At 42.9% G+C, this 27,676-nt stretch overlaps 1 protein-coding gene across 4 annotated transcripts in view; it reads right to left on the bottom strand.

Annotated features, from left to right (window-relative positions):
* Window positions 1–27,676, bottom strand: part of LOC144677551 (integrin beta-1-like) — a 148,059-nt gene that overhangs the window by 77,524 nt on the left and 42,859 nt on the right. For all 4 annotated transcript variants that reach the window (XM_078537622.1, XM_078537628.1, XM_078537619.1 and 1 more), the window contains 3 exons: window positions 24,886–25,102; window positions 9,701–9,871; window positions 9,199–9,392 (listed from right to left, as the gene is read on the bottom strand). In XM_078537622.1, the coding sequence (XP_078393748.1) occupies window positions 9,199–9,392; window positions 9,701–9,871; window positions 24,886–25,102 (582 nt within the window). The remainder of the gene's footprint in view (window positions 1–9,198; window positions 9,393–9,700; window positions 9,872–24,885; window positions 25,103–27,676) is intronic.

Here is a 27,676-nt window from a genome sequence, read left to right on the forward strand (position 1 = left end):
TTTTAGCTTGTCAGATTGAAACAAAAGATCCTTGTCTTGTCTTGACCAATTCAACATCTGTCAAATGGCTAAAATACAAGCTACAATATAAAAACAAATGCCTCTTTCATGTATGGTGGTGTAGTGATTATGGTACCGAACTTAATACCTTAGAGACCTTGAGTTCAAATGTTACCATGGTAGATTTAAAATTGAATTCAGTAGATCTAGTGATATATCAAGGGCTGGGGTGGCATTCTTTCTTCTTCCATACCTAGGGTAACTTTCTAAACATATATATTAGGTACAGTTTTTTTTTTGTTTCTATTGGTGGTGCACTTCCGCACATTGCCTTATATTTTTCTTTGGTGCACACAACGAACTTCATTCCGCACATGGATGGAAAAAATTAGAGGGAACATTGCTCAAGACTCATAAACTGCAATTACAAACAGCTGACTGGCCTCCATTCACACTGCACTTATTTGAAAAGATTTCTCTCCTTCTGACCTGCAAACCCCAGGCAAATGAGAAACAGACAGAAAACGCTTAAAACATGAGCAGCAGAGGCATCAGTGTTAATCAAAGAGACACTTAGGGACAGAACTGTTGCAATATTGCAACATATTGAAGGGTGACAAAGCTAAAAAAAAACAAACAGCAGACAGTTTCATTAAAACTTGTCTCAAAGAGTCTAACAACTGTCTCCAAGCCAAGATCCTTCATGTCTTAAAACCAGATTGTGCAATTAAATGGGATCTTACGTAGCCCTTAAACAAAGGTTAAAGACAAAATAAAAACACATCTACACTGTGTAGTCATGATCACAATACAGAGACGGGAATGGAGAAAGCTGAGCTCGTTAAGCATAATTCCTATAGCATTCATGCTTGAGCAAACTGCCAAATATTTGACAGCTGCCAGGATGAGGCAGTTGATCAAAACCGAATGAGAATTGTTCCAACCACAAGGCACAGCTGATACAGGCCTCAGGGCAGATGTTGGATCAGAAGGCAACATAGGGGCCTTGGCCCCCTCACCACTGTTTCAAAACTCCAGCTCAAGCTAAGGAGTATGGGATAACATACATTCATCAGTTTATTAAGATTCTTGGGAACATTCTTAGAGACAGCTATCACTGACCACCTTCAAGACTGCCTCAAGCACATTAGCTTTTTCAACTCAGGTTAAATGAAGTGACATCATGCTTCAACCGTCAGAGCAGATTCTATGCAGCTTCAATAAAATAATTGCCCACTTACTCTCCTGTTGGATATCAAAAAGCTTTTGATAATGAATGGGACAATAGTCCACAAAATGCCATTTTCCAGTTTGACATCCCCAATAACTTGACCCAACCAGAGTATAACTTTCCTGACAGTGTACAAAATGTGAACGTTGATTCTTTACTCCTTTCTTCTGGTGTTAACAACCTCAAAATAGGGTCAATGATCTTATAGTCATGTTCACACCAGAGGTGTGACCAGCAACATTTAAATGGGCTCTACATCTGGATGTCCAAAGCACCCATCTGATTCAGACAATACAAGAATTGGGGCTCTATGATCTAAAGAGGACCCTAATTGCCATTTTAGGTGTATGTGTTTGTCCTCCATGGTTGAAGATGACCACGAGATCAACTAGAATTCATTGAGTTAAGTTTCAGTTGCAATATGTTCGAAGATAGCAGAAGAGGTCACTGTGACTCTAGATTTGCAAAGCTCACGTTTCTTGTTGATCAATGGAACTTTGTTCTGTTCCTGATGAAACTGCACCATATGGAGTGATCGTGAGCAAGATTCTCCTGTGTCTCGGGGTGATGTTGAAACTCTTCAGTGAGACCTTCAGAGTGTCCTTGAAGGGCTTTTTCTGGCTTCTCTGTGAATGTTTCCCTTCAATCAGCTCACAGTAGAACAGCTTTACTGGCAAGTGCTGATCAGGCATTCTGGCAACATGTCCTGAGCTCTCTACAGCAGAGTTTGGGTGCTAGGCATATCAGTAGGAACCTCATCCTTTAGTTATGAACTGGTTGAAGCCCATGTAGTGCAGGCTTCAACCAGTTCCACAGGCAATGAAGAAGAGGCCTAGCAAAGGTATAAGTTGAATTATTTTTTTATGTAGGCCCCATGAGAGTTAAAAAGCCCCCCTGTGTTCCAGCTGCAAAGCCAACTCACAGTTCCAGCTCAAAAAATAAAGGAAATGCGTCTACTTGGAAGCCCTGAGGCAGATGTACAGGAACCCATTAGCCCAAATTAATGTACTCAAGACAAAATATAGCTTTTGCCAGCAAGGCAAATAGCTACATCAAAAGCGTGTGAGAAGAGCAGCTGGGCCTTTAACAGTGAGAGTGTGAGCGGAGAGCAGCCTTTAACAGTGAGAGTGAGAGGAGTGTGACCTTTAATAGTGAGAGAAGGCGAGAGGAGAGTGGCCTTTAACAGTGAGAGAGTGAGAGGAGCAGCGGGGCCATTAACAGTGAAAGAGTGAGAGGAGTGTGGGCTTTAATAGTGAGAAAGTGAGAGAAGAGCGGCCTTTAACAGTGAGAGTGAGAGAAGTGTGGCCTTTAACAGTGAGAAAGTGAGAGGAGTGTGGCCTTTAATAGAGAAAGAGTGCGAGAGAGTTGTGGTCTTTAACAATGAGAGAGCAAAAGGAGTGTGACCTTTAACAGTCAGAGTGCGAAAGGAGTGTGGCCTTTAACAGTGAGAGAGTGCGAGAGGAGTGTGGCCTTTAACAGTGAGAGCATTTGAAAAGAGTGAGAGACCATTAAAGAGCGCGAGAGGGAAAAGAGCGCGGAGAGCAGCTGATTGGTGAGTATCTAAAGTAAAACTAAGGTCTTTAGTTTGTGTTTAGATCTCTAGTCATTTTTTCTCTTTTTTTTGTAGATAGCTTGTTAAGTATAAGATCGATTCTGGTGTGTATAAAAAATAATCATAATAAAGTGTAAAGAGCGGGGACACTAGAGTAATTAATTAATAATTTGAGTAAAATACGATAGCGATGGCAGGATGGGTGATGTGTTGCTGCTGCAATATGCAGGAGCTGCTGAACACTGAGGTGATCCAGAGTGAATACATCTGTACCAGGTGTTTGCTATTCGAGGAGCTTTGGATCTGAGTTGAGGAGCTGGAGTCCAAGCTGCAGACATTGCGCCACATCAAGAGGGGGAAAGTTACCTGGACTCTTTGCTCCAGGAGGCAGTCACACCCCTCAGATTAGGTCATTCAAATTTGGTCTGTGATCAGGGACAGGAGGGTGTGACTGCAAGTGAGGCAGGTACGGGGGCTGAGGGGGTAGCACTCAAGGAGCCTCGGCCCCTGCAACTGTCCAACAGCTACGAGGTTCTTGCAAGCTGTATGCATGAGACCGGGGACTGCAGGGAGGATGAACAAACTGACCATGGCACCGTGGTACAGGGAGCCATTCAAGTGGGAGGAGGAAATGGGAACATAGTAGTGGTAGGGGACAGTATAATTAGGGGGATAGGTACTGTTCTCTGCAGCCATAGAACCATAGAAAAGTTATAGCACAGAAGGAGGCCATTCAGCCCATCTTGTCCATGGCAGCCCCAGGACACCCAAGTGCCTTTCTAATCCCACCCTCCTGCACCCGGCCCATAACCCTGCAGCTTACAGCACTTAAGGTGCAGATCCAGGTACTTTTTAAAAGAGTTTAGAGTTTCTGCCTCTACCACCAACTAGGGTAGCAAATTCCAGACACCCATTACCCTCTGCGTAAAAAATTCTTCCTCATGTCCCCCCTACACCTTCTGCCACTTATCTTGAATCTATGTCCCCTGGTTCTAGAATTCTCCATCAAGGGAAACAATTTTATCCTGTCCACTCTATCTATTCCCCTCATGAGCCGTGAGCGTGAGTCCCAAAGGCTGTGTTGCCTGCCCGGTGCCAGGGTTAAGGACATCTCCTCAGGGCTGGAGAGGCACTTGGAGTGGGAGGGGAGGGATCCAGTTGTCGTTGTCCACGTTGGTACCAACGATACTGATAGGGCCAGAAAGGAGGCTCTGCTGAAAGAATTTGAACAGGTAGGAGCTAAATTAAAAAGCAGAACCTCCAAGGTAATAATCTTAGGATTACTACCTGAGTCATAGGCAAACTGGCATAGGGTAAATAAAGTCAAGGAGTTAAATGCGTGGCTCAAAGATTGGTGTGGGAGGAATGGGTTTCAGTTCATGGGGCACTGGCATCAGTGCTGGGGTAGAAGGGAGCTGTTCCGGTGGGACGCGCCTCACTTGAATCGTGCTGGGATCAGTGTCCTGGCGAATCTAATAGGGCTGTAGAGGGGGCTTTAAACTAAATAGCCTAGGATGGGTGTGGGGTGAAGGTTCTGGAAAGGGGATACGTCAGCTTACAAAACAAAAGGATATGGCAGCCTTGCAAGGCAGCTATCTAGGAAATGATACCGAGAGTGTGAAGAACCCATATGGGTGGGGTAAGAAAAATCAAGGGGAAGAAGACATTGGTAGGAGTAGTCTATAGGCCGGCGAACAGTAGCTATACTGTAGGACAGAGAATAAATCAAGAGATAATAGGGGCATGTAAAAAAGGCAGTACACTAATCATGGGTGACTTCAATCTTCATAGAGATTGCGAAAATCAAATTGGCAGAGGTAGCTATGAGCAAGAATTCATAGTGTGTATTTGGGACAGTTTCCTAGAACAATATGTTGTGGATTCAACCAGGGATCAGGCTATTTTGGATCTGGTAATGTGTAATGAGGAAGCTTTAATAAATGATCTCAGAGTAAAAGATACCCTAGTGACCATAATATGGTAGAATTTAGCATTCAGTTTGAGAGTGAGAAACGCAAACTGGAGGAACAGCACCTCATCTTCCGAATAGGCACTTTACAGCCTTCCGGACTGAATATTGAGTTCAACAACTTTAGATCATGAACTCTCTCTTCTATCCCCACCCCCTTTCCGATTTTCCCCCTCCTTTTTGTTTTTTCCAATAATTTATATAGATTTTTCTTTTCCCACCTATTTCCATTATTTTTAAATGTATTTCCATCCATTGTTTTATCTCTACCTTTTAGCCTTTTTCAATTCCTCCCCCCCACCCCACCCCCACTAGGGCTATCTCTACCTTGCTTGTCCTGCTTTCTACCCTTAATTAGCACATTCCTTAGATAATATCACCACCTTCAACACCTCTTTGTCCTTTTGTCTGTGACATCTTTTGGTTATCTCCACCTATCACTGGCCCTCTATCCAGCTCTACCACACCCCCCCCCCCGCCCCACACCCCTAAACCAGCTTATATTTCACCCCTTCTCTATTTTTAATTAGTTCTGTTGAAGAGTCATGCGGACTCGAAATGTCAACTGTGCTCCTCTCCACCGATGCTGCCAGACCTGCTGAGTTTTTCCAGGTATTTTTGTTTTGGGTCAGAAACAACTGTGCTGAACTTAAATAAGGGTAATTACAAAAGAATGAGGGCACAGTTGGCTGGAGTGGACTGGGATAAGATTTTAGCAGAAAAAACGGTTGATGAACAATGGCAGACATTTAAGAAAATAGTTCGTGACTCACAACAAAGATATATCCCAGTGAGGAAGAAAGATTCAAGGAAGGGGATAAATGAACCATGGTTAAACAAGGAAGTTAAGGATAGTATCAAATCAAAAGAAAAAACATACAATGTGGCAAAGATTAGTGGTAAGCCAGAGGATTGGGAAAGTTTTAAAAACCAACAAAGGATGACCAAAATAAAAAATAAAGAGAGAGAAAATAAACTTTGAGGGTAAACTAGCAAGTAATATAAAATCGGGCAGTAAGGGCTTCTTTAAACAAATAAGAAGGAAGAGAGAGACCAAAATGAACATAGGCCCCTATACAGAATGAGGCTGGGGAAATAATAATGGGGAACCAGGAAATGGCAGAGGTGTTGAATAAATACTTTGCATCAGTCTTCATGGTAGAAGACACGAATAGCATTACAATACTAAATAATCAAGGGGCAAAAAGTGAGGAGGAAACAAATACAATAACCATAACTACAGAAAAAGTACGTAAGGCTAATTAATAAGATTAGAGCACATGGTGTTGGGGGTGGTATGTTAGCACGGGTAGAGGATTGACTAACTAATAGAAGACAGAGAGTTGGGATAAGGGGATCATTTCCAGGATGGCAACCTGTAACTAGTGGAGTGTCACAGGCATCAGTGCTGGGGCCTCAATTAATTACAATATATATCAATGACTTAGATGAGGGGAGTGAATGTACTATTGCTAAATTTGTAGATGATACAAAAATAGGTGGGAAGGCAAGTGGTGAGGATGACGCAAAGAGTCTACAGAGGGATATAGACAAGTTAAGTGAGTGGGCAAAAAAGTGGCAGATATAATGAGGAGCTGAATATTATTTAAATGGAGAAAGACTGCAGAAGGCTGCAGCACAGAGGGATTTGGGATTCCTTGTGCATGAATCCCAAGAAGCTAACATACAAGTTCAACAGGTAATAGGGAAGGCAAGTAGAATGTTGGCCTTTATTTCAAAGGGAATGGAGTATAAAAATAGGGAAGTCTTGCTAAAACTATACAAGGCACTAGTTAGACCACGCTTAGAATACTGTGAACAGTTTTGATCCCCTTATCTAAGGAAAGATATACTGGCATCGGAGGCAGTCCAGAGAAGGTTCACCAGCTTAATTCCGGGTATGGAGGGATTTTCTTATGAGGAGAGGTTGAGCAGGTTGGGCCTGTACTCTTTGGAGTTTAGAAGAATGAGAGGCAACCTTATTGAAACATATAGGATTCTTAGAGAGCTTGACAGGGTAGATGCTGAGGGAGAGGGTAGACTTGTGGGAGAGTCTAGGACCAAAGGGCATAATCTCAGAGTAAGGGATCTCTCATTTAAAACAAAGATGAGGAGGAATTTCTTCTCTCAGAGAGTAATCAATCTGTGGAATTCTTTACCACAGAGGGCTGTAGAGGCTGGGCCATTAGGTATATTCAAGGTGGAGATAGACAGATTTTTAATCAGTAACGGAATCAAGGGTTATGGGGAAAAGGCAGGAAAGTGGAGTTGAGGATTATCAGATTAGTCATGATCTCATTGAATGACGGAGCAGACTTGATGGGCCGAATGGCCTACTTCTGCTCCTATGTCTTATGGTCTTACGGTCTTATATCCCAGAGGATTGTGAGGCTAGTGGAGGTTACAAAGTTAGGGAGGGACGAGGCTGGTAGAGACATTTGAAAACAAGATTGAGAACTTTAAAATCAAGGCTTCGCTGCCGAGGTCAAGGTCAGAAGGGTGATAAGGGATTGGGATTTGGTGTGAGATAGCCAGCGTTTGCAGTACTTTGCTTCCAAGACCTTGATTGCTATTGTTATGAGGATGTGCTTTATAAAGATACAGTTTCTAATTTTTCTTTGTCTGGCTGGATTTTAAAAAACTGGAACACTCAAAGAGACAAGGATGAAACTGCCCACACTGTTTTAACACATGCAGGCCTAAACTTTTCGGATAGTGAGGTCTCACTTCCCACTATCCAAAGAGTTGGCAGGGAACCCATCCTCGTTGACTCCAAGTGCCCCACAGCCATTTCACGCTCAAATGCGCGTTAAGTAGCTGCAGGAGGACGTCGCACCTTAGAGAGCTGGCGGCCAATCTGATTGGTCGGCAGCTCTCCAGTCCCTTCAGCGACAGCGCTGCAGTGGGCAGAAGAAATGCAGGAGGACATCGGAGGATACGTTTGGGCACCGGAGGCCCAGGTAAGTACAAGGGGTCCTAGGACGGGGAGGGTAGTGACGGCTTGGGGGATGAGAAGGGGGTGAAGAGGGTTTTGGGGGAGAGGCCTATCCTCTTACTCTGCCACCTCTACTGCTATGTGTGGGCCCAGACGAATGTGTATGACATTCAAATGGTGGTTGCAATTTACCTAGTTTTATTTTAGTTTGGGAAATAGTTGCAATAAACATATCTTGTTCTTTGTATAACCTAAGAAAACCTGTCTGACTAAATTGTTACAGCCTAAAAGTGTAAACAGTGGGACTCTTACAGAATTGGCCAAGCACATACTCTCTAAATTCATTTTAAAAACCCTGTTATGGTCAAACGTGAAGTTTGAGAATAGGGGGGTCACTTCATCCCCTCCTCACGTGGTCATAACACCATCTTCAGTGGGAACTGGTTTGGATGGTGTGCCTTGCACGCTGTGACTAATTTCATGGGCAATGGAGCCAAAGAGGCCCAGACAAGATAAGCTTGGGATTGCTTTGTGGGGTTCCCACATAAATAACCCAGGCTCTGCCACTCCGAGATTCACACCTTAAGCAATTACAGTCTGCTTATCTTGCTGTCAGCTGAAGGGGCCCAACCTTTGAAGGCCTTTGGCCAATAAGCTACACTGGGACTCTGCAGCTCGCAGTCCTGATGTTAATGAGGCCAATGCCTCAAAATCACAGACACATCCTCGCCGCAGAAGAGAAGTGATCAGCCAGCAGGGCCCTAAGGTGTGTGGGCAGTCAGCTAGTGCACTCCGCAGATATGGGTGGCCAGCCAGTGGTGCAGGTGCTCAGCTGGCACTCTCCACAGTTACGGGTAGTTGGTTAGCACACTCCATGGAGACAGGAGATCAGATGGCACACTCTGCCGGCACAGGTAAGCACCATTGGTTACGGGACATTAGTCGGTGTGCACTGTGCATTAGGGAGATCAGCTATCATGCTCAGCGTACCGGTAGCCAACAAGTCGAATCCAACTTCTTTCTGCAGAAAAATCTGAATTGTGCATTTACCTTTTTTGCATCCAAGCTTGAGTTCATGTTGTTTTGTTTTTGAATCTGGACATTGAATATTGGGTATCTCTCAGTGATTAAGATTATTGGTTCCTTTTAGCATGTAACTTTTTCTATAATTTGCCATTTACAAATATAACCTTTGACCTAAAATCTTACAGGTCCAGTTGTTTTTAACTTTTTGGTAAAGGGTACATCATTATTATAGCTCGTTCTATTGTTCTGCCCATTTAAGACATTAAGGGAGTTACCACAGTATAGTGGGAGAGGCTGCTCAGAAGGCACATCACTGGCATGCAGTCTGTGACTAAAATAGACTGTGTACCCATGTTTTCCAAGTTGCACTGCCTGACCAGCCAGGCTTCTGACTGAAAGCACAGGTCACAGAAACACCCACATTTAGGTTGAAAAGGTACCAACTACTGCACTGACATTATAAACGTTGAAGTGTTCCCACTCACCCCACAGACAGCAGCCTGCATTATAGCATCAGCACCATCCTCTGAAGAATTCAGGCTTGCAGCAATAGTCTGCTTACGCAGCAGTTTGTTGAACATAGCTCCATCAGAGCTCAATGGTAGAACATTTTTGAAGCTAAATTGACTCGTGCATGTTTCGGCAGCTGTACAAGGATTTTTCTGCAGGATACCGAACCCTAAAAGGAAACGTATTTACAGGTGAGGAAATGTTATGAGAGCTAAGCTTAACAAAGTAGAGAAGAATAATTTGAAGGGTATGGAATGAGAAAATGTTGTTCAGACCATAAAGTTCAATCCCCTGCATGTTTTACAATGAATTTAGAGGTGTGACATTCAACTCACTTTGTCATAAATCAATTCTCCATAAACACTGTAGGGAAAAAAAAATCTTGTTTTATCCTCATGATTTCAATGTGGTAGAGTATGTTCTTTATATAATTTCAAGGATCTGGATCGTAAAAAGAAAGCTTAAGGCTATTCTTACCAATCCTGAAATCAGATGTTATCTTCTGCATTTCCTCCTTCAATTCAATTCCCAACTTCTTCATGTTTTCCAAACCATCCTGCACAGAAAGGGAGAGGTCCACAAGATAGTAGAGATCAATGGGATTGTCCTTAGCTCTCTGAAAATGCAGTGAGAAAGTTTGGGGTTCACCTGACAAGAAACAAAAATGTTAATGTTAGAAATTCATAGATATGAAACATACAAGTGCAGTTAGGAAGGCTAATGGTATGTTGGCCTTCATTGCGAGAGGACTTGAGTATAGGAGCAAGGATGTCTTACTGCAGCTGTACAGGGCCTTGGTGAGAGCACACCTGGAGTATTGTGTGCAGTTTTGGTTTCTTTACCTACTAAAAGATATACTCGCCATAGAGGGAGTTGCAGCGAAGGTTCACCAGACTGATTCGTGGGATGGCAGGATTGTCATATGTGGAGGGCTTGGGTGAACTAGGCCTATATTCACTAGAGTTTAGGAGAATGAGAGGAGATCTCATTGAAACGTATAAAATTCTGACAGGGATGGGCAGACTGGATGCAGGGATGATGTTTCCTCTGGCCGGAGGGTCTAGAACAAGGCGTCATAGTCTCAGGATACAGGGTAGACCATTTAGGACTGAGAAGAGGAGAAACTTCTTCACTTAGAGGGTGGTGAACCTGTGGAATTCTCTACCATAGAAGGCTGTGGAGGCCAAATCACTGAATATATTGGATATGGAAATAGATAGATTTCTAGGCTCTAAAAGTGTCAACGGGTATGCAGGAGTATGGCGTTGAGATAGAGGATCAACAACGATCAAATTGAACGGCAGAGCAGGCTCAAAGGGCTGAATGACCTACTCCTGCTCCTATTTTCTATGTTTCATCTACAAGATGTATTACAGCAACTCACCAGGTTTCTTCGACAGCACTTCCCACTCCCACGGCCTCTACCACCAAGAAGGACAAGAGCAGCAAGTGCATGGGAACATCAATACCTGCACGTTCCCCTCCATGTGACGAACCACCTTGATTTGGAACTAGATCACTGTTCCTTCACTGTCATTCAATCAAAATCCTGAAACTTTCTACCTAACAGCAATGTGGGAGCGCCTTCACTGCACAAGAATGCCGTTCATCACTACCTTTCCAAGAGCTATTAGGGATGAGCAATATATGCTGGCCTTACCCATATCCTGTGAATGAATAAAAATGAGCAAATTCACAAGATTAATAGTATTGATAGATTTCTTGAAGAGGTGGAATTCCTGGCAGAAGTCAGCTGCTAGACACCATTGGTAGCATTCTGGTTTCATAATCAGATGGTTGTGAATTCAAGCACCACTCTAGAGCTTGAGAAAATGATTTAAGCTGGCACTTCAGTGAAGTAAAGCGGGAATGAGGCATTTTCGGAGATGCCATCTTTCAGTTTGTAAAAAGCATTAAAGATTTATTTGAAGGAGAGCAATGGGGCCCTGGGCCAGGATTCGCCTCACAATCCCACCAAAAACGTGTTTGGATTGCAGCTCAGGATGATGGAAAATGCAGGCAGGTGGGCCTACCGCCAGCTCATCATCTTGAATATAATTTCCCACTTATTGCCAGGACTGCTGCTGAATACAAATAGCAATGATGGCACTGGGCCGATGTGCCTAGCACATTTCCCTCTCATTTATCACCACTTCGCAGGGCCACCAGAGGGAAGGAAGTGATAAACCTAAAAAAATGTTGCTATAGGCCCTGGGTCCATCCAGAAACCAGAGGGAGGGAATTGAAGGCATCCTAATGGTCTCCTCTCTCTCTATTTATCTTCTTGTATAGGTCTTGATGCCAACTGAGGGCTTCCAAGATACTAATCATCAGAGCATTTCCACCCTTTTCACTCTCTGACTGTCTTTCCTTGCACAAAAGCATCTTCCCTGCTGGTGGAAGGAATCCCACTGGAAGCCCACTATGCAGTGTTGAGGAATCTGTTTCATCGTGCATGCAGTGTTCAATAGTTTAATTGATCTGTGTTTGATTATGTTAGTCGATTTTCTGATCTATATAACTGTACTTGATTGCTTAAGCCTGTGGGTGGAGCTGGAGAGTTAAGTGACTGACACCACACAGAAAGTTCCAGAAAGGTCTAAGGCTCTGAGTTGAGACCATGTGTGCGTCCAGAAATCCTGAGTTCTGAGATATTTTAAAGTAATGTAAATAAACCTGCTGCAGATTTGGAGCTAGTGCCACCTCTGCATTGCTCCGAGATAAATCAGACATATAAGATATATGCAACCCAGTGAATGCATAACAAAAGTGTCAATGAGGATGGCTGAGGAAAGTTTAATTTTACCAACTCCAGAACCATTGCTTTCACCACTGGGAGATCTTCCCATGTTGTCGGAGCGATGAGTTTTAGGGTTCAAGACCTACTTGCTTGCTACGGGCCAAAGAAAAGTGTGATGATTAAATGATATACATTCTGTCAGAGATCTCAGGGAAATGATAAGCCCATTAAACAATATGCGGCAGTATTGCGGCAATTGGCTTCTAAATGTACATTTGGTATAATAACTAATGAACTAATTTGTAACCAATTAATTGAAAAGACTTCAATTTCACGAATTAGGAAATGGCTCCTCATAGAGGATGATGATTTAACCTTGGAAAAAGCCATAACCTTGATAGTCCAAATTGAATCTGTCATATTAGATTTGACGAGGTTACATAGCAACATACCCTTGGATTAAAGTCGCAGACACAGCCCGCTCAGCCAACTGAAGTGCAAGGGTTATGGACTAGGAGATCTCAGAAATCTCATCAACACATGCCCCATCGGGGTAAGATACCTTCAAAGCTGTGCCCAAATTGTGGAACTGTTCATTGAGTCACACACCATTTCCAGCTCAAGGGAAAAAGTGCAGCTCATGCTTTAAGTGGAACCATAATGCAAAAATGTGCAGGTCGTCGAAGAAGGTGACTTCATTGGTTTGCCACACAGAAGCGTCTCTTCCCGAGAGTGAGGTTTGACTATATATCAGCGCAAAGGGGAACTCGCCTTCCAAACAGCTTGATCAAGTGACTGCACATAAAATTATCCATAGCAAGGATAACATGGCAGATTCAATTTGGACTGCCAAGGTCATGACTTTTTACAAGGTTAAATCATTATCCTCCAAGAGGAGACATTCCCTAATTTGCGAAATTAAAGTCTTTTCAATTAATTGGTCACAAATTAGTTCATTAGTTATTGTGCCGAATTTACGTGTAGAAGACAAGTACAACAACGCTGCCAGGTATTATTTAATAGGTTCACCATTTCCGTGGGATCTTTGACAGAATGTATGTTGTTCAATCATCACACTTTTCTTTGGCCCCATAGTGAGGACAAACCCTGCAAATTTAAACATTCCAGAGAAGGATTTGCTCACAGAACTGTGTACAAGAACTACAAAAAGACACACTTGAAAGAGGGACCATTTCAGCGTGAGGAGTGTAAGACTTTGTTTTGGACTCCCTTCTCCCTGCAGAGACATCTACTGATACACAACAGTGAACAAACTTTCAAATGTGATCTATGTGACAAGCCTTTGTGACTTACTCTGGGCTTAAGAGTCATAAAAAGACACACACTGGAGAGAAGGAGAAGGTTTGTCCATACTGTGGCCAGAAATTTCCCAGCAATGGAACACTACATGTACACATTTGAAATAACACAGGTTAGCACCCCTACTAGCCATGACAAAATCTTCAGCAAGAATTACAGATTAAACATGCATATTAGAATGCACATACAGGAAAAACCTTACCAGTGTTCAGAATATAACAAGGGTTTAGTCAGAAGAGGGACCTAGATGAAATTGATCATCCACTTAATCAAGTTGATCACACAGAACCACAACATCATCTGATAGTTGCTAGATTATAGCCTTAGTCACAGATTAAAGAGGCCTCCGTATCTCAAAGACTATTTCTGTACTTAGAGTTCAGCTTGTGTGTTTTCTCTAAGAAATGGTCTGATCTATATATGTTTGTTGTTTAGAATGCTCAGTTCAAACAAAGTCTTTAGTTAAAAGAGGGGAAAGATGTCATGTTCAATAGTTTGATTGATCTGTGTTTGAATATATTAGTTGGTTCCCTGATCTATGTAACTGTACTTGATTGCTTAAGCCTGTTGAGGGCACTAGGGAGCTAAGTGACTGACATAATGCAGAAAGTTCTAGAAAGATCTGAGGTTCTGAGCTTAAACCATGTGTGTGTCTGGAAATCCAATGAGTTCTGATATATTTTAAGTAATGCAAATAAACCTGCTGTAGATTTGGAACTAGTATAACCTCTGCATTGCTCTGAGATAGATCAGACATCAGATAATCAACAAACAAGCGAATTCACAACCGTACAATGCTAGTAAAATAGGGTTATCAATGTTATGCTTTAATGACTGACAAGCTAAATACAAGTCAATCTACATCATAGGAAATCCAGTACATTTCATGTATCCTGGACCATGTTGAATGGGGGTGGACATGGCTGATGTTAAAATTTGAAGTTTATAAGTTTGGTATGTTTTGTGACCGTCTCTTTAATTTAGGGTAAAATGGAGGAATAAAGGGGGTCATGTGGCTTGTTCTGAATTCTTCCCAGCAACAAGCTTGGGTGGCTCGATTTCTAAAGGCTAAAGGATGGGGTCAGATTTTTTTTTACTGGGAAGGAGCTGCACCTGTAGACAATGGTAAGAGCTTTAATTGTGGAATTTTAAATCTTCATATAGATTGGGTGAATTAAATTGGCAACAGTAGGCTGGAGGCTGAGATCATAGAGTTCATATTCAGGGTAGTTTCTTTGAAGAGGCGATGGCGTAGTGGTATTATTGTTCATCTAATAATCCAGAAACCCAATGTAATGTTCTGGGGACCTGGGTGTGAAACCTGCCATGGCAAATGACAAAATTTAAACTCAATAAAAATTTGGAATTAAAGTTTAATGATGACCATGAAATGATTGTTGTAAAAAACCCATCTGGTTCACTAATGTCCTTTACAGAAGGAAATCTGTCATCCTTACCTGGCCTGGGCTACATGTGACTCCAGACCCACAGCAATGTGGTTGGCTTTTAAAAGTCACCAGAAATTCTAAAAAGAATGAAGCCAGATAGATCACCCTGCATCGACCTAGGCACCGGAAATGATGATGGTAAATTCGGCCCTGTAGATCCTGCAAAGTCCTCCCTACTTTTGGCTAGTGCCAAAATTGGGAGAGCTGTCTCACAGACTAGTCAAGCAACAGCCTGACATAGTAATCCTCATGGAATCATATCTTACAGATAATGTCCCAGACAGCACCATCACCATCACTGGGTATCTCCTGTCCCAGCAGCAGGACAGACCCAGCAGAGGTGGCGGCACAGTGGTATACATTCAGGTCAGAGTTGCCCTGGGAGTCCTCAACATCGACTCCAGAACTCATGAAGTCTCATGGCATCAGGTCAAACGTGGGAAAGGAAACCTCCTGCTGATTACCATGTACCGCCCTCCCTCAGCTGATGAATCAGTGCTCCTCCATGGTTGAACACTACTTGGAGGAAGCAGTGAGGTTGGCAAGGGCACAGAATATACTCTGGTTGGTGGACTTCAATGTCCATCACTAAGAGTGGCTTGGTAGCACCACTACTGACCAAGCTGGCTGTGTCCTAAATGACATAGCTGCTAGACTTGGTCTGTGCAGGTGGTGAGGGAACCAACAAGGGGGAAAAACATACTTGACCTCATCCTCACCAACCTGCCTGCCGCAGATGCATCTGTCAATGACCCTATCGGTAGGAGTGGCCACCGCACAGTCGTTGTGGAGACAAAGTCCCATCTTCACATTGACGACACCCTCCATCGTGTTGTGTGGCACTACCACTGTGCTAAATGGGGTAGATTTGAAACAGATCTAGCAACTCAACACTGGCATCCATGAGGCGCTGTGGGCCATCAGCAGCAGCAGAATTGTACTCAAACACAATCTGTAACCTCATGGCCCGGCATATCCCTCACTCTACCATCACCATCAACCCTGGCTCAATGATGAATACACGAGGGCATGTCAGGAGCAGCACAGGCATACCTAAAAAAAAAGAGGTGTCAACCTGTGAAGCTATATCACAGGACTACTTGTGTGCCAAACAGCATAAACAGCAAAACACAGAGCTAAGCGTTCCTACAAACAACGGATCATCCTAAACTCTGCAGTCCTGCCACATCCAGTCATGAATGGTGGTGGACAATTAAACAACTCACTGGAGAAGGAGGCTCCAGAAATATCCCCATCCTCAATGATGAAGCAGCCCAGCACATCAGTGCAAAAAATGAGGCATTTGCTACAATCTTCAGCCAGAAGTGCCGAGTGGATGATCGATCTTGGGCTCCTCCGGAGGTCCCCAGCATCACAGATGCCAGTCTTCAGCCAATTCAATTCACTCCACGTGATATCAAGAAATGGCTGAAGGCACTGGATACTGCAAAGGCTATGGGCCCTGACAATATTCCAGCAATAGTACTGAAGACTTGTGCTCCAGAACTTGCCGCACTCTTAGCCAAGCTGTTCTAGTACAGCTACAACACTGGCATCTTCCCAGCGATGTGGAAACTTGCCCAGGTATGTCCTGTACACAGAAAGCAGGACAAATCCAACCAGGTCAATTACTGCCTCATCAATCTACTCTCCATCATCAGAAAAGTAATGCAAGGGGTCATCAACAGTGCTATCAAGCGGCACGTGTTTAGCAGTAACCTGCTCACTGACACCCAGTTTGGGTTCTGCCAGGGCCAGTCAGCTCCTGACCTCATTACAGCCTTTTTTCAAACATGAACAAAAGTGCTGAACTCCCGAGGCGAGGTGAGAGTGACTGCCCTTGACGTCAAGATAGTATTTGACAGAGTGTGACATCAAGGAGCTCGAACAAAACTGAAGCTAATGGGAATCAGGAGGAAAACTCATACCTAGCACAAAGGAAGATGGTTGTAGTTATTGGAGGACAGTCACCTCAGCTCCAGGACATCACTGCAGGAGCTCCTCAGGTTAGTGTCCTCGGCCCAACCATCTTCAGCTGCTTCATCAATGACCTTCCTTTCATCATAAGGTCAGAAGTGGTGATGTTCACTGATGATTGCACAATGTTCAGCACCATTCACGACTCCTCAGATACTGAAGAAGTCCATGTCCAAATGCAACAAGACCTGGACAATATCCAGGCTTGGGCTGACAAGTGGCAAGTAACATTCGTGCCACACAAGTGTGAGGCAATGACCATCTCCAATAAAAGAGAATCTAATCATCGCCTCTTGATGTTCAATGGCATTACCATCACTGAAACCCCCACTATCGACATCCTGGGGGTTACCATTGACTAGAAACTGAACTGGACTAGCCATAAAAATACTGTGGCTACAAGAGCAGGTCAGAGGTTAGGAATCATGTGATGAGTAACTCACCTCCTGACTCCTCAAAACCTGTCCGCCATCTATAAGCCACAAGCCAGGCGTGTGATGGAATACTCTCCACTTGCCTGGATGAGTGCAGCTCCAACAACACTCAAGAAGCTTGACACCATCCAGGACAAAACAGCCCGCTTGAGTGGCACCATTTCCACAAACATTCACTCCCTCCACCACCAACACACAGAAGCAGCAGTGCGTCCATCTACAAGATGCACTACTGGAATTCACCAAGGCTCTTTTGGCAGCACCTCCAAACCCACAACCACTACCTCCTAGAAGGACAAGGGCAGCAGATAGATGGGAACACCACCTTCTGGAAGTTCCCCTTCAAGTCACTCACCATCCTGACTTGGAAATATATCGCCGTTCCTTCACTGTTGCTGGGTCAAAATCCTGGAACTCCCTTCCTAACAGCACTGTGGATGTACCTACACCAAATGGACTACAGCAGCTCAAGAAGGCAGCTCACCACCACCTTCTCAAGGGCAACTATGGATGGGCAATAAATGCTGGCCCAGCCAGCAAAGCCCACATCCCGTGAATGAATAAAAAACAACATTCTGGAACCAACCAGGGAACAGACTATTTTTGACATCGCAATGTGTAATGAAACAGGATTACGGTGTAAAGAATCCTCTAGATATGAGTGCTCATAACATGATAGACTTTCACATTCAGTTTGAGGATGAGAATTGTGAGTCTGAATCTAGTGTCTTAAGCTTAAATAAAGGCAATTACGAGGGTATGGAGACAGAGTTTGCTAAAATGGAATAGGAAAATAGGTTAAAGTGTAAGGCAGTAGAGAAGCAATGGCAGAATTTAAGGAGATATTTTCTGATGTTCGACAAAGGTCTATTCTGTTGAGAAAGACTTGTCATGCCATTAAAGGCATGCCATATTCAGAACTTTTAAAATACAAACTTTATTCAACCTGGAATCTTTTGAATTGACTTTTTCTTCTAAAGTGGGGAATGTGCTCCAAGATGGAGTTCAGATGACCTGGTCTATGGATTCAAGGAACTCACTCACAGCCTGGCTATATCTTAAAGATAGACAAAACTTGTATTCCAGACCTAAAGCTGTTAATTACACATATCCTTAAAGACCATCATTCCGGAATGGAATGTGTCCTTTTGAAAATCAAGAAAGTAATTGTTTTAACCAGTCAAGGTGGGTGTCTTAAATCAATGGGACAATAATCCAGAAACAGGAAAGCAGGATTTGGCTCATTAATCTAAGAGTATCACCAAATTTGGTAAAGAAAGCACAATTATGAGGAGTCACATGGTGGAACAGCCATATTAGTCCTTTGAATCTTTAAATAACAATTTCTGTCTGCAGGAGAGACATAGCAAAGGCAGTATCATTGGTGCCTGCAAAAGATCTGAAGGCTGTGACATGGTACGTTCTCCAACCCTGTTCCATTCTGGGCACACCAAAACAGCATACTGACTCCCTGGTAGTGAGACCACAAGAAACTGACTTTGTGACCTACAGAAAGTCTGCGATTTTGAGAAAATCCTGCAAACAACTTTGGTGTATGACTTTGGCTATTGGACTCAACTAAACTGTAATTCAGGTGTGAAGGAGACCGTCCACTGGGCCTGCAACGTACTCCTTCCAAAACAAGACAATCACACGAATTATGAACTATTCCTTTTTTCATAACTTGTAAAAGTGCATTATTCTCTGCAGCTGTACTTTCCTTGATTGTGTTTGTGTGAGTGATTGCATGAATGGTTGGCGTAGCATTAGATTTCATCCTTCTTTGCTTAAACCCACGAAATGCTTGCTGCTGGTCTCTTAGGAACATAGGACTTAGGAGCAGTCGGCCATTCAGCCCTTGAGACTTAAATCATCCACATATTCAGAAGTTAAAAAAAACACATACACATCTTCCTGTCAGGAATTCACTGATTACAGACAGTTGGAAAGGGGACAAGGATTCCAGCATTTCTCTATTACCATGTCCTTAACTGACTCTACAAGAAGGATGGACCATTCATGGCTAACTAAAGAAGTTATGGATTATATCAAAATGAAAGAAAAGATGTAAAATGTTGCAAAGATTATTAGTAGGCCAGCTAGAAGATTGGGAATTTTTTTAGCAAAGGATGACTAAAAAAAAGTAAAGAGAGAGAAATTGGAGTATGAGAGAAAACTAGCAAGAAATATAAAATCAGCCAGTGAAAGGTTCTACAAATATATAAAAAGGAAGAGAGTTGCTCAAGTCTGCGTTGGTCCTTTCGAGGGTGAGACTGAGGAATTAATAATGGAAAATAAGGAAATGGTAGAGACTTTGAAGTGTCTTGTATCCGTCTCCACAAGCATCCCAAACATAGCATAAAACCAGGGGAAAAAGGGAGGGAGGTAAAACAATCATGATCACCGGAGGAAAAGTACTCGGAAAATCAGGAAATATCTCCTTAAATTCTACCACTGTTTCTCTATTTCCTTACCCTTTAACCTATTTCCCTATTTCATTTTAGCAAACTCTGTCTTCATACCCTCATAATTGCCTTTATTTAAGTTTAAGACACTAGATTCAGACTCACAATTCTCATCCTCAAACTGAATGTGAAAGTATATCATGTTATGAGCACTCTTATCTAGAGCAGGAAACTATAGACCAGTTAGTCTAATGTCTGTCATTGGGAAAATGCTAGAATCTATTATTAAGGAGGTCATAGCAGGACATTTAGAAAATCTAAATAGGATTATGAAGAGTCAACATGGTTTTGTGAAAGGGAATCATGATTGACAAATTTATTTGAATTCTTTGAGGATGTAACAAGCAGCATAGATAAAGGAAAACCAGTAGATGTAGTGTATTTGGATTTCTAAAACGCATTCGATAAAGATAAAAGGTTACTGCACAAGAAAAGGGCTCGTGATGTTGGGGATGATATATTAGCATGGATAGAGGATTAGTTAACTAACAGGAAACAGAGAGTCAGGATAAATGGATGATTTTCAACTCGGCACACTGTAACTAGCAGAGTGCTGGGGCCTCAACTATTAACAATTTATATTAATGACTTGGATGAAGGGACTGACTGTATCGTAGGCAAATTTGCTGATTATACAAAGATAGGTTGGAAAGCAAGTGGTGAGGAGGATACAAAGAGTCTGCCAAGGGCTATAGGTAAGTTAAATGAGTGGGCAAAAAAATGGTAAATGGAGTATAATGTAGGAAATTGTGAGGGTTTACACAAAGGCAGGAAGAATAGAAAAGCAGAGTGTTATTTAAATGGAGAGAGACTATAGGATGCCATAGCACAGAAGGTTTACAGGAATGGTTCCAGGGATGAGAAACTTCAGCTATGAGGCTAGATTGGATAGGTTGGGACTGTTCTGCTTGGAGAGAAGAAGGCTAAGAGGAGATTTGATAGAGAAACTCAAAATCATGAGGGGGCTGGACAGAGTGGATAGGGAGAAACTGTTCCTGCTTGTAAAAGGATCAAGAATGAGAGGGCACAGACTTAAAGTGATTTGCAAAAGAAGCAAATGTGACGTGAGAAAAAACTGGTTCGGGTCTGGAATGCACTGCCTACAAGTGTGGTGGAGGCAGGTTCAATCGAGGCATTCAAGATTATTTGAATAGAAACAATGTGCAGGGGTACGGGGTAAAGGCAGGGCAATGGCACTAGGTCATAATGCTCATTTGGGGAGCCGGTGCAGACACAATGCCAAATGGCCTCCTTCTGTGCCGTTAAAATTCTGTGATTCTGTGATCTCAATGTCCTTTTATATGAAAGAGTTAGCATGCAGGTACAGCAAGTAATTAGGAAAGCAAATGGAAAGTTGGCCTTTATTGCAAGGATGTGGAATATAAAAGCTGAGAAGTCTTCCCACAAATGTACAGCCTGTTGGGGAGGCCTCACCTAAAGTACTATGTTCAGTTTTGGTCTCCTTATTTTTGGAGGGATTTACTTGCATTGGAAGTAGTTCAGGGAAGGTTCCCTAGGCTGGGATGAAGGGGTTGTCTTATGAGGAAAGGTTGAGTATCTTGTGCTTATACTAACTGGAGTTTAGAAGAATGAGAGATGATTTTTATTGAAACATAAAAGATTCTGAGGGGGCTTGACAGGGTAGATGCTGTTAGGATGTTTCCCCTTCTGGGGGTATGTAGAACCCAGAAGGTGCAGTTTGTAAATAAGGAGTCTCCCATTTAAGACAGAGATGAGGAGGAATTTATTCTCTCAGAAGGTTATTAGCCTTTGGAATACTCTTCTACAGAGAGCAGTGGAGGCTGGATAATTGAATATATTCAAGGCTGAGTTGTACAGATTTTTGATTGACAAGGAAGTCAAGGGTTATTGGGGATGGGTGTGAAAGTGGAGTTAAGGCCACAATCAGATTAGCCATGATCTTATCGAATGGCAGGGTAGTCAAGATGGGCCGAATGGTCTACTCCTGCTCCTTTTTCTTATGATCTTATGATCTGTGCTGACTATGGGCAGACGGTTAGTCTGCCAGTCTCACAGGGAAGTATTAGGAATGTCAGGTTTTATAAATGATTATACTTTAAACTGTCTATTTAATTCTAAGCTAAAATGGAGTTGGGGGGTCTCAAGGATTGCTAATTAGCAATTCTACCTGTATACAAGGTCTATTTGATTCATATTGCCACGGAGGTGACCTCTGGGAAGGGAGAAGTCCATCGGAGGCCATTGTAGGATTCTTAATTGTTTTCTTAAGAAATCACTGAACCTAACAGGCAGGTCAGTCTGCAAGAATCTGAGAGAGATCAAGGCAGCTAGTCTCCATTGTTCACTATGCAGCATAGAGCTGGGAGCTCACGCTAAGATTGGAGAGACCAAATTCGTGGGGATTTAAACAAGGCCTTTGGCTAGAGGGAGGAATCTCCAGCCTAACCCTCACCATGAAAGCTATTTCAAGGATTTGAAGTTATCCAGCTCAAAAAGGAAAAAGGAATAAATCCATCGGGAGTGAGAATAGCTTTGGACCAATTCCTGGAGAATGATGTATGCACTGAAGGGACAGAATAAAGTATAAGCATGGAAGGGGATTTTCGGTCATTATAAAAATTAAATGGGATTATTTTCCTGTATTTTGGAGTATAAGTTGCCTACTGAATAGTGTTTAGACTATTAATGTTGCTTTTAGTTTGTTTATTACAGTAAAAGTCTTTAAAATTTAATTCTTGTCATGTAATCCTTCCAGTCAGTCACTGGAAATTTAAGTCTCTACAGGGATCGTAACACTGGGTTGGTGTCAGCTTTCAGCAGTGTGACTTTAGAAAGTTGTGCCACATTTCAGTAATCAGTAACTTAGAAAGATATCAGAGGAGCCCAGTAAATTCTATCAAACCAGCTTCCCACAAAGAAGTGTGTTATCATACCACATGAAAAATGATTGTCAACCATCTCAGCTTCTGTCAGCCTTTCCTTTCTTTTTATGAAGTAATAATTCTGATTAATTTACTAAATTTGAATTATTTTACCAGCTATCTGTCTCTGAATGGCTTCTAGTTCTTGACACGTTTTGATTCCAATAGGGAAGATGTGTCAAAATTTCTCTCGTTTGTTAACTCTGTCATTGTTCCATTGTTTTAAATTGAGAAACTGAGGTGACCAATAACACTGAATGTAAATTGTGGCTGAAAGGAATTGGAGATAGGATGAGATAAATCAGGAAGTGGTTACGAGATGCCCTCAAGGTCAGGAGGAGGAAGGGCAAACTTAGACAGATAAAGAGTGTCACAATCTTAAAGTCCTAGGAAACAATGAGCTAGGGTAGAAGAAGGTACATTGAATTTTGGTTTCAACAAATGGAGAATGTAGAGAGAGAAACAGTGTGCAAGATGGCAGATTGGTAGCAGATGAAGAAAAAGATGAAGCAGATGTGGTAGTATTGATAAAAAAGAGACAAAAAAGGTTGTCGATCCACTCATCCCCTTACTTCCTGAGGAGGGGCATTGAAGGCTGGAGGTAAGTGAAGGAATGCCTCTCAGATTAAAGCTTGTTCATCTTTCCTGGGAGAGAGTGAAGAAAAGTACCACAACAGCTTCCCAGAGACAGAGGTGATATTTGATTCATGGGCAGATGTGGGCTTCATAAAAAGGTAGGAACTGTTGAAGACATATTTTAAATAAAAGTGGGGCATCGCACTTCATGGAGGCAGCTTTACAATTCTTTGAATTAACTTGGTAATGATATAAAGGCCACGCAATTAGATCTACAAAGCAATTTAAACAACTGGCCAAGTTCGCATCTCAGAAATTCTAAAGGTTATAATCACAGAAAATGTGATCACCCTCTATGATACTGTCCAGTATTAACTCCACTAGATATTTTTAACATCTTTCAGAGGGCACCTTATTTGCATGGAACAGATGGGAACATTATTTGGTATCCACCTGACCCATGTGCCCAGACTTCTCAACCAGCACCCCACCCCCTCCAATCCTGTCCCTTATAATTACATAAGAACATAAGAAATAGGAACAGGAGTAGACCATGTGGCCCCTCGAGCCTGCTCCGCCATTCAATAAGATCACGGCTGATCTTCTTGTGTTTCGATTTCCACATTCCCATCTACCCCCGATAACCTTTGATTCCCTTGACTAACAAGAATCTATCTACTTCTGCCTTAAAAGTATTCAATGACTCCGCCTCCACCACCTTCTGAGGCAGAGAGTTCCAAAGTCGCACAACCCTCTGAGAGAAAAAAATTCTCCTCATCTCTGTCCTAAAAGGGCATCCCCTAATTTTAAAACAGTGCCCCCTAGTTCTGGGCTCACCCACAAGGGGAAACATGCTTTCGACATCTGCCTTGTCAAGGCCGTTCAGGATCTTGTATACTTCAATCAAATCACTCCTCACTCTTCTAAACTCCAGTGGAAACAAGCCCAGTCTGTCCAACCTTTCCTCATAAGATAATCCACTCATTCCAGGTAACAATCTAGTAAATCTCCTCTGAACTGCCTCCAATGCATTTATATCCTTCATTAAATAAGGAGACCAAAGCTGCACACAATATTCGAGGTGTGGTCTCACCAATGCCCTGTATAACTGAAGCATAACATTCTTACTTTTATATTCAATCCCTTTCATAATAAAGGATAGCATTCCATTAGCCTTTTTAATCACTTGCTGTATCTGCATACTAACTTATTGTGACTCATGTACTAGAACACCTAGATCCCTCTGCACTTCAGAATTATGCAGCAATTCTTCCTATCCTTGGGGTCCAAGGGTCATTCACATAAGCCCTTGTGGAGTTTGCCTCACCTTATTGGCCATACCAGCTTCTCACCGCTGAGCCCAAATAAGGCTCATCACTTGCCTCATAAAGGCAAATGGAAAATCCCACCCAAAAATGACAGCTGATATCCCTTTCTTATCCAATTGGATTCCATGTGCCTTCCACCAGAATTACAGCAGAAGACTGGTGGAAAGCCTGATGAATTTTGTGATCCATTACATAGCAGCAGATTTACAAGAAATATTGGAATCTGGAAGAAAAACAAAATGCTAGAAATCAGTGTCTATAATGAAAGAAAAGGATTAACCCCTTGAGTAGAATTCATCGCCAGAAACATACTTAACTGCTTTCTTTAAAGAAAATGGCTGTTTGTATATATAAGGAGCAGAACAGTTGATTTTGAATAGATAATGATGACCGTTCAGTAACAGACAACAGTTTTTGATTAGTTTAATTTAATTGGAACCTTTTTCCACGCTCTATTATAATTTGATGTACCTGATCGCAATTTCAAAGTAATTTTCTGTGGTCGAATTTGTGTGAGGTCTTCCAGATTTATCTTCTTCCCGCTTGCAAAGTCAGTCAGATTTCTATCGCTTTCTACTCTCAAGGAACCTTTGGGATTTTCAATATCTTCCATTCCACATCCTCTCTTTTTTAAAGATTTTATATTATCACAGCGTGACCATGTTAATTCTCCCTTCCTCAAGAATTCCTATAACAAAGGACAAACTTGTAAGTTCATGTGCTTCAACAGCAGTAAAGCTCATAGGAAATTTCTTTGAGAAGCAAAGAATTTAATAGCACAGAAGGAGGCCATTCTGCCCATCCTGTCTGTGCCAGTTTTTAATGACAGCAATCCAAAACTAATCGCATGATAAAGCTCTCTCCCTATAGCCATGCACCTTCCTCTGACTCAAACATTTATGTAATTTTCCTTGAAAAGATGCACTCTGCTGTAACTAGTTCCTAAAGCGGAGCGGAGAATTCCATGGCCTCGGTGGTGCAATTCTTTGATCACCTCCCTGGTCCAACAACCTGCTCCTGGCTGAGATGCAGGTAGGAGAAAGGTTTCCAAAGACACTAGGTGGGTAAGGCCTCCTACTGACAGCCCTCCTGCTTCTCCCTCTGCTAGTAGCTCGTCTTTTTTCCTGTCCCTGCTCCACTCCCCCTGACACTGCAGTCCACCGGGAACTGCGGCAATAGTCCCCATGACTGGGAGCAAGTTGTGTACTTAGAGGTCTTTCAGTGGCAACTCAAGGCTTCCCTTTGTCCAGCAGCACTCCTTGCAGACCTAACCATTGTTCTAAACTCTTTCAACAACCCAATATTTCCACAAACTCTGCAGGAGGCAGTCGATGAGGTTTCGTCAAAACGGCAAAGGCCGCTTGGCCTTTATGCCCGCCCGCCGACCGAACGGTTGGATGAGCTGTGAAAAATTCCAATCAATTAGTTAATTAAAGGTCTTAATAGGTCGCTTGTTGGTGGGCGTGCTGCCGACTCCCGTGCGCGCCCGCCGACCGCAATATCACGCAAGTGCGCGATGACATCAGGACGCTCACCTGACATCATCACGCATCATTTTACACTCGAGCATGTCGAGCAAAAAATTACAGCCCAATAGTAATAAGCCAACCCAGACTTCAGAGATTTTTTTAGAAAACTAAATTAAACATTTATTAACAAAAGAAAAGATTTCAAGCACATACATAGGTCTAAAAATTACTACTATAATAACTCCTAAATCCCCTAATTAATCTAGCTCCCAGTTATACTCCCATTAAGGCAACGGTTAAAAAAAAGTAGATTTAAACGGATCCAGGCAAATCACCACAAGACCCAGGACAGTAGAATTCAAAGTGGCTTTTCCCAGCTTCGGTTTCTGTAGACAGCTGCTTAATGTGCAAACATTGTAGGCTTTTCACACTTCTGGTAGATCTTACAATGCCTTCCCTGACACATAGACTCAATCCTTTATACATATTTCTCCCTTTAATGCAAATTCCATTGTCCTCATATGTTTTTGGAACTTTGCCTTTCTCATAATATAAATTTTTTCTAGGTGCTAACATTATTGGTAACCTTTGGGAAAAATAAACACACTGCTTGGCCTAGCTTCTCTGGCTAGGTGTAACATTCTACCATCTCTTTAAAATTCAAACTACCCTGATTTATCTAAAAATGCAAATTCTCATCACCACTTTCTAAAGCTTCAACCATGTTTACTTATTGAGCAGAATTTTCCTTGAATTGCACTAAGTGCGGTAGCAGGCGGGTAAAATGGAGTCCTACCCACTGACGAAAATGGCGGGTTTTCATGCCGTATCGTCCCGAAACCACCTCATTATTTATTCACTCCAGCAAAACACACCCTTTGCATGGCGAGCAGGCTCTCATATGCCCGCCCGCCCGCCATCACCCCGCTGTTGCATCACACCAGCCACCATCTTTAAAAGGCAGCCACCAGCAAAGTGCTCATCGCCGCCAACTCACGACCGCTGCTCGGGAGACATGGCTAGCAAAGGGAAAAAGGCTGCAGACCCCTGCATCAAGGACAGGTCCCTTGAGCGACTGCTGGATGCCGTGGAGGCCCACCGGGTTGTGCTCTACCCCCGCTCTGGCCGCAGGATGGGCAGCAAAATCACCAACCCGGCTTGGGAGGCGGTGGCAGTGGTGGTCAGCGCAAATGCCCCACAGAGGAGGACAGCCACCCAGTGCCACAAAAGGGTGAATGACCTCCTCCATTCCACCAGGATAAGTCACTCTTTTCATCACTCTCAACTCACACACTCACGAACCCATCACACATCCACAGGGCCCTCACTCACTGCCAGTGCAAGGGACATCACCATTCACTCCCTCACACACACCGTCATTGTCCTCATCCCATCCATGGGACCACTCACCACCCACACAGGCCAGGCATACTTATCATCTGGCACAGCAAGCATCCTAATACACTTTCCCTATCTCTATCCATGCAGGACAAACTGGCACACAACAGGAGGGAAAGGCCGCAGACAGGTGGAGTGATGCCGGAGATCAAGGTTCTGAGAGAATTCGAAAACAGAGCCATCCAACTGGTTTTCGATGACCGGGACTGGTCCTGTGCTGACGGTAAGGTTGGTGCTGCTCTACCAAGTGAGGATCCAGCAGTACAACATCCATCAGACAAACATGCCATGAGCGATGTGTCCTCTTTCACAGGCCATTGCTATGAACTAATTATCTCTCCTTGCTTTCACAGGCACATCTACCAAACAACCAACAGAGTCCATGACCCAAGGCT

This window comes from Cetorhinus maximus, chromosome 3, assembly GCF_964194155.1.
Source record: "Cetorhinus maximus chromosome 3, sCetMax3.hap1.1, whole genome shotgun sequence".
NCBI classification, from domain to species: Eukaryota; Metazoa; Chordata; class Chondrichthyes; order Lamniformes; family Cetorhinidae; genus Cetorhinus; species Cetorhinus maximus.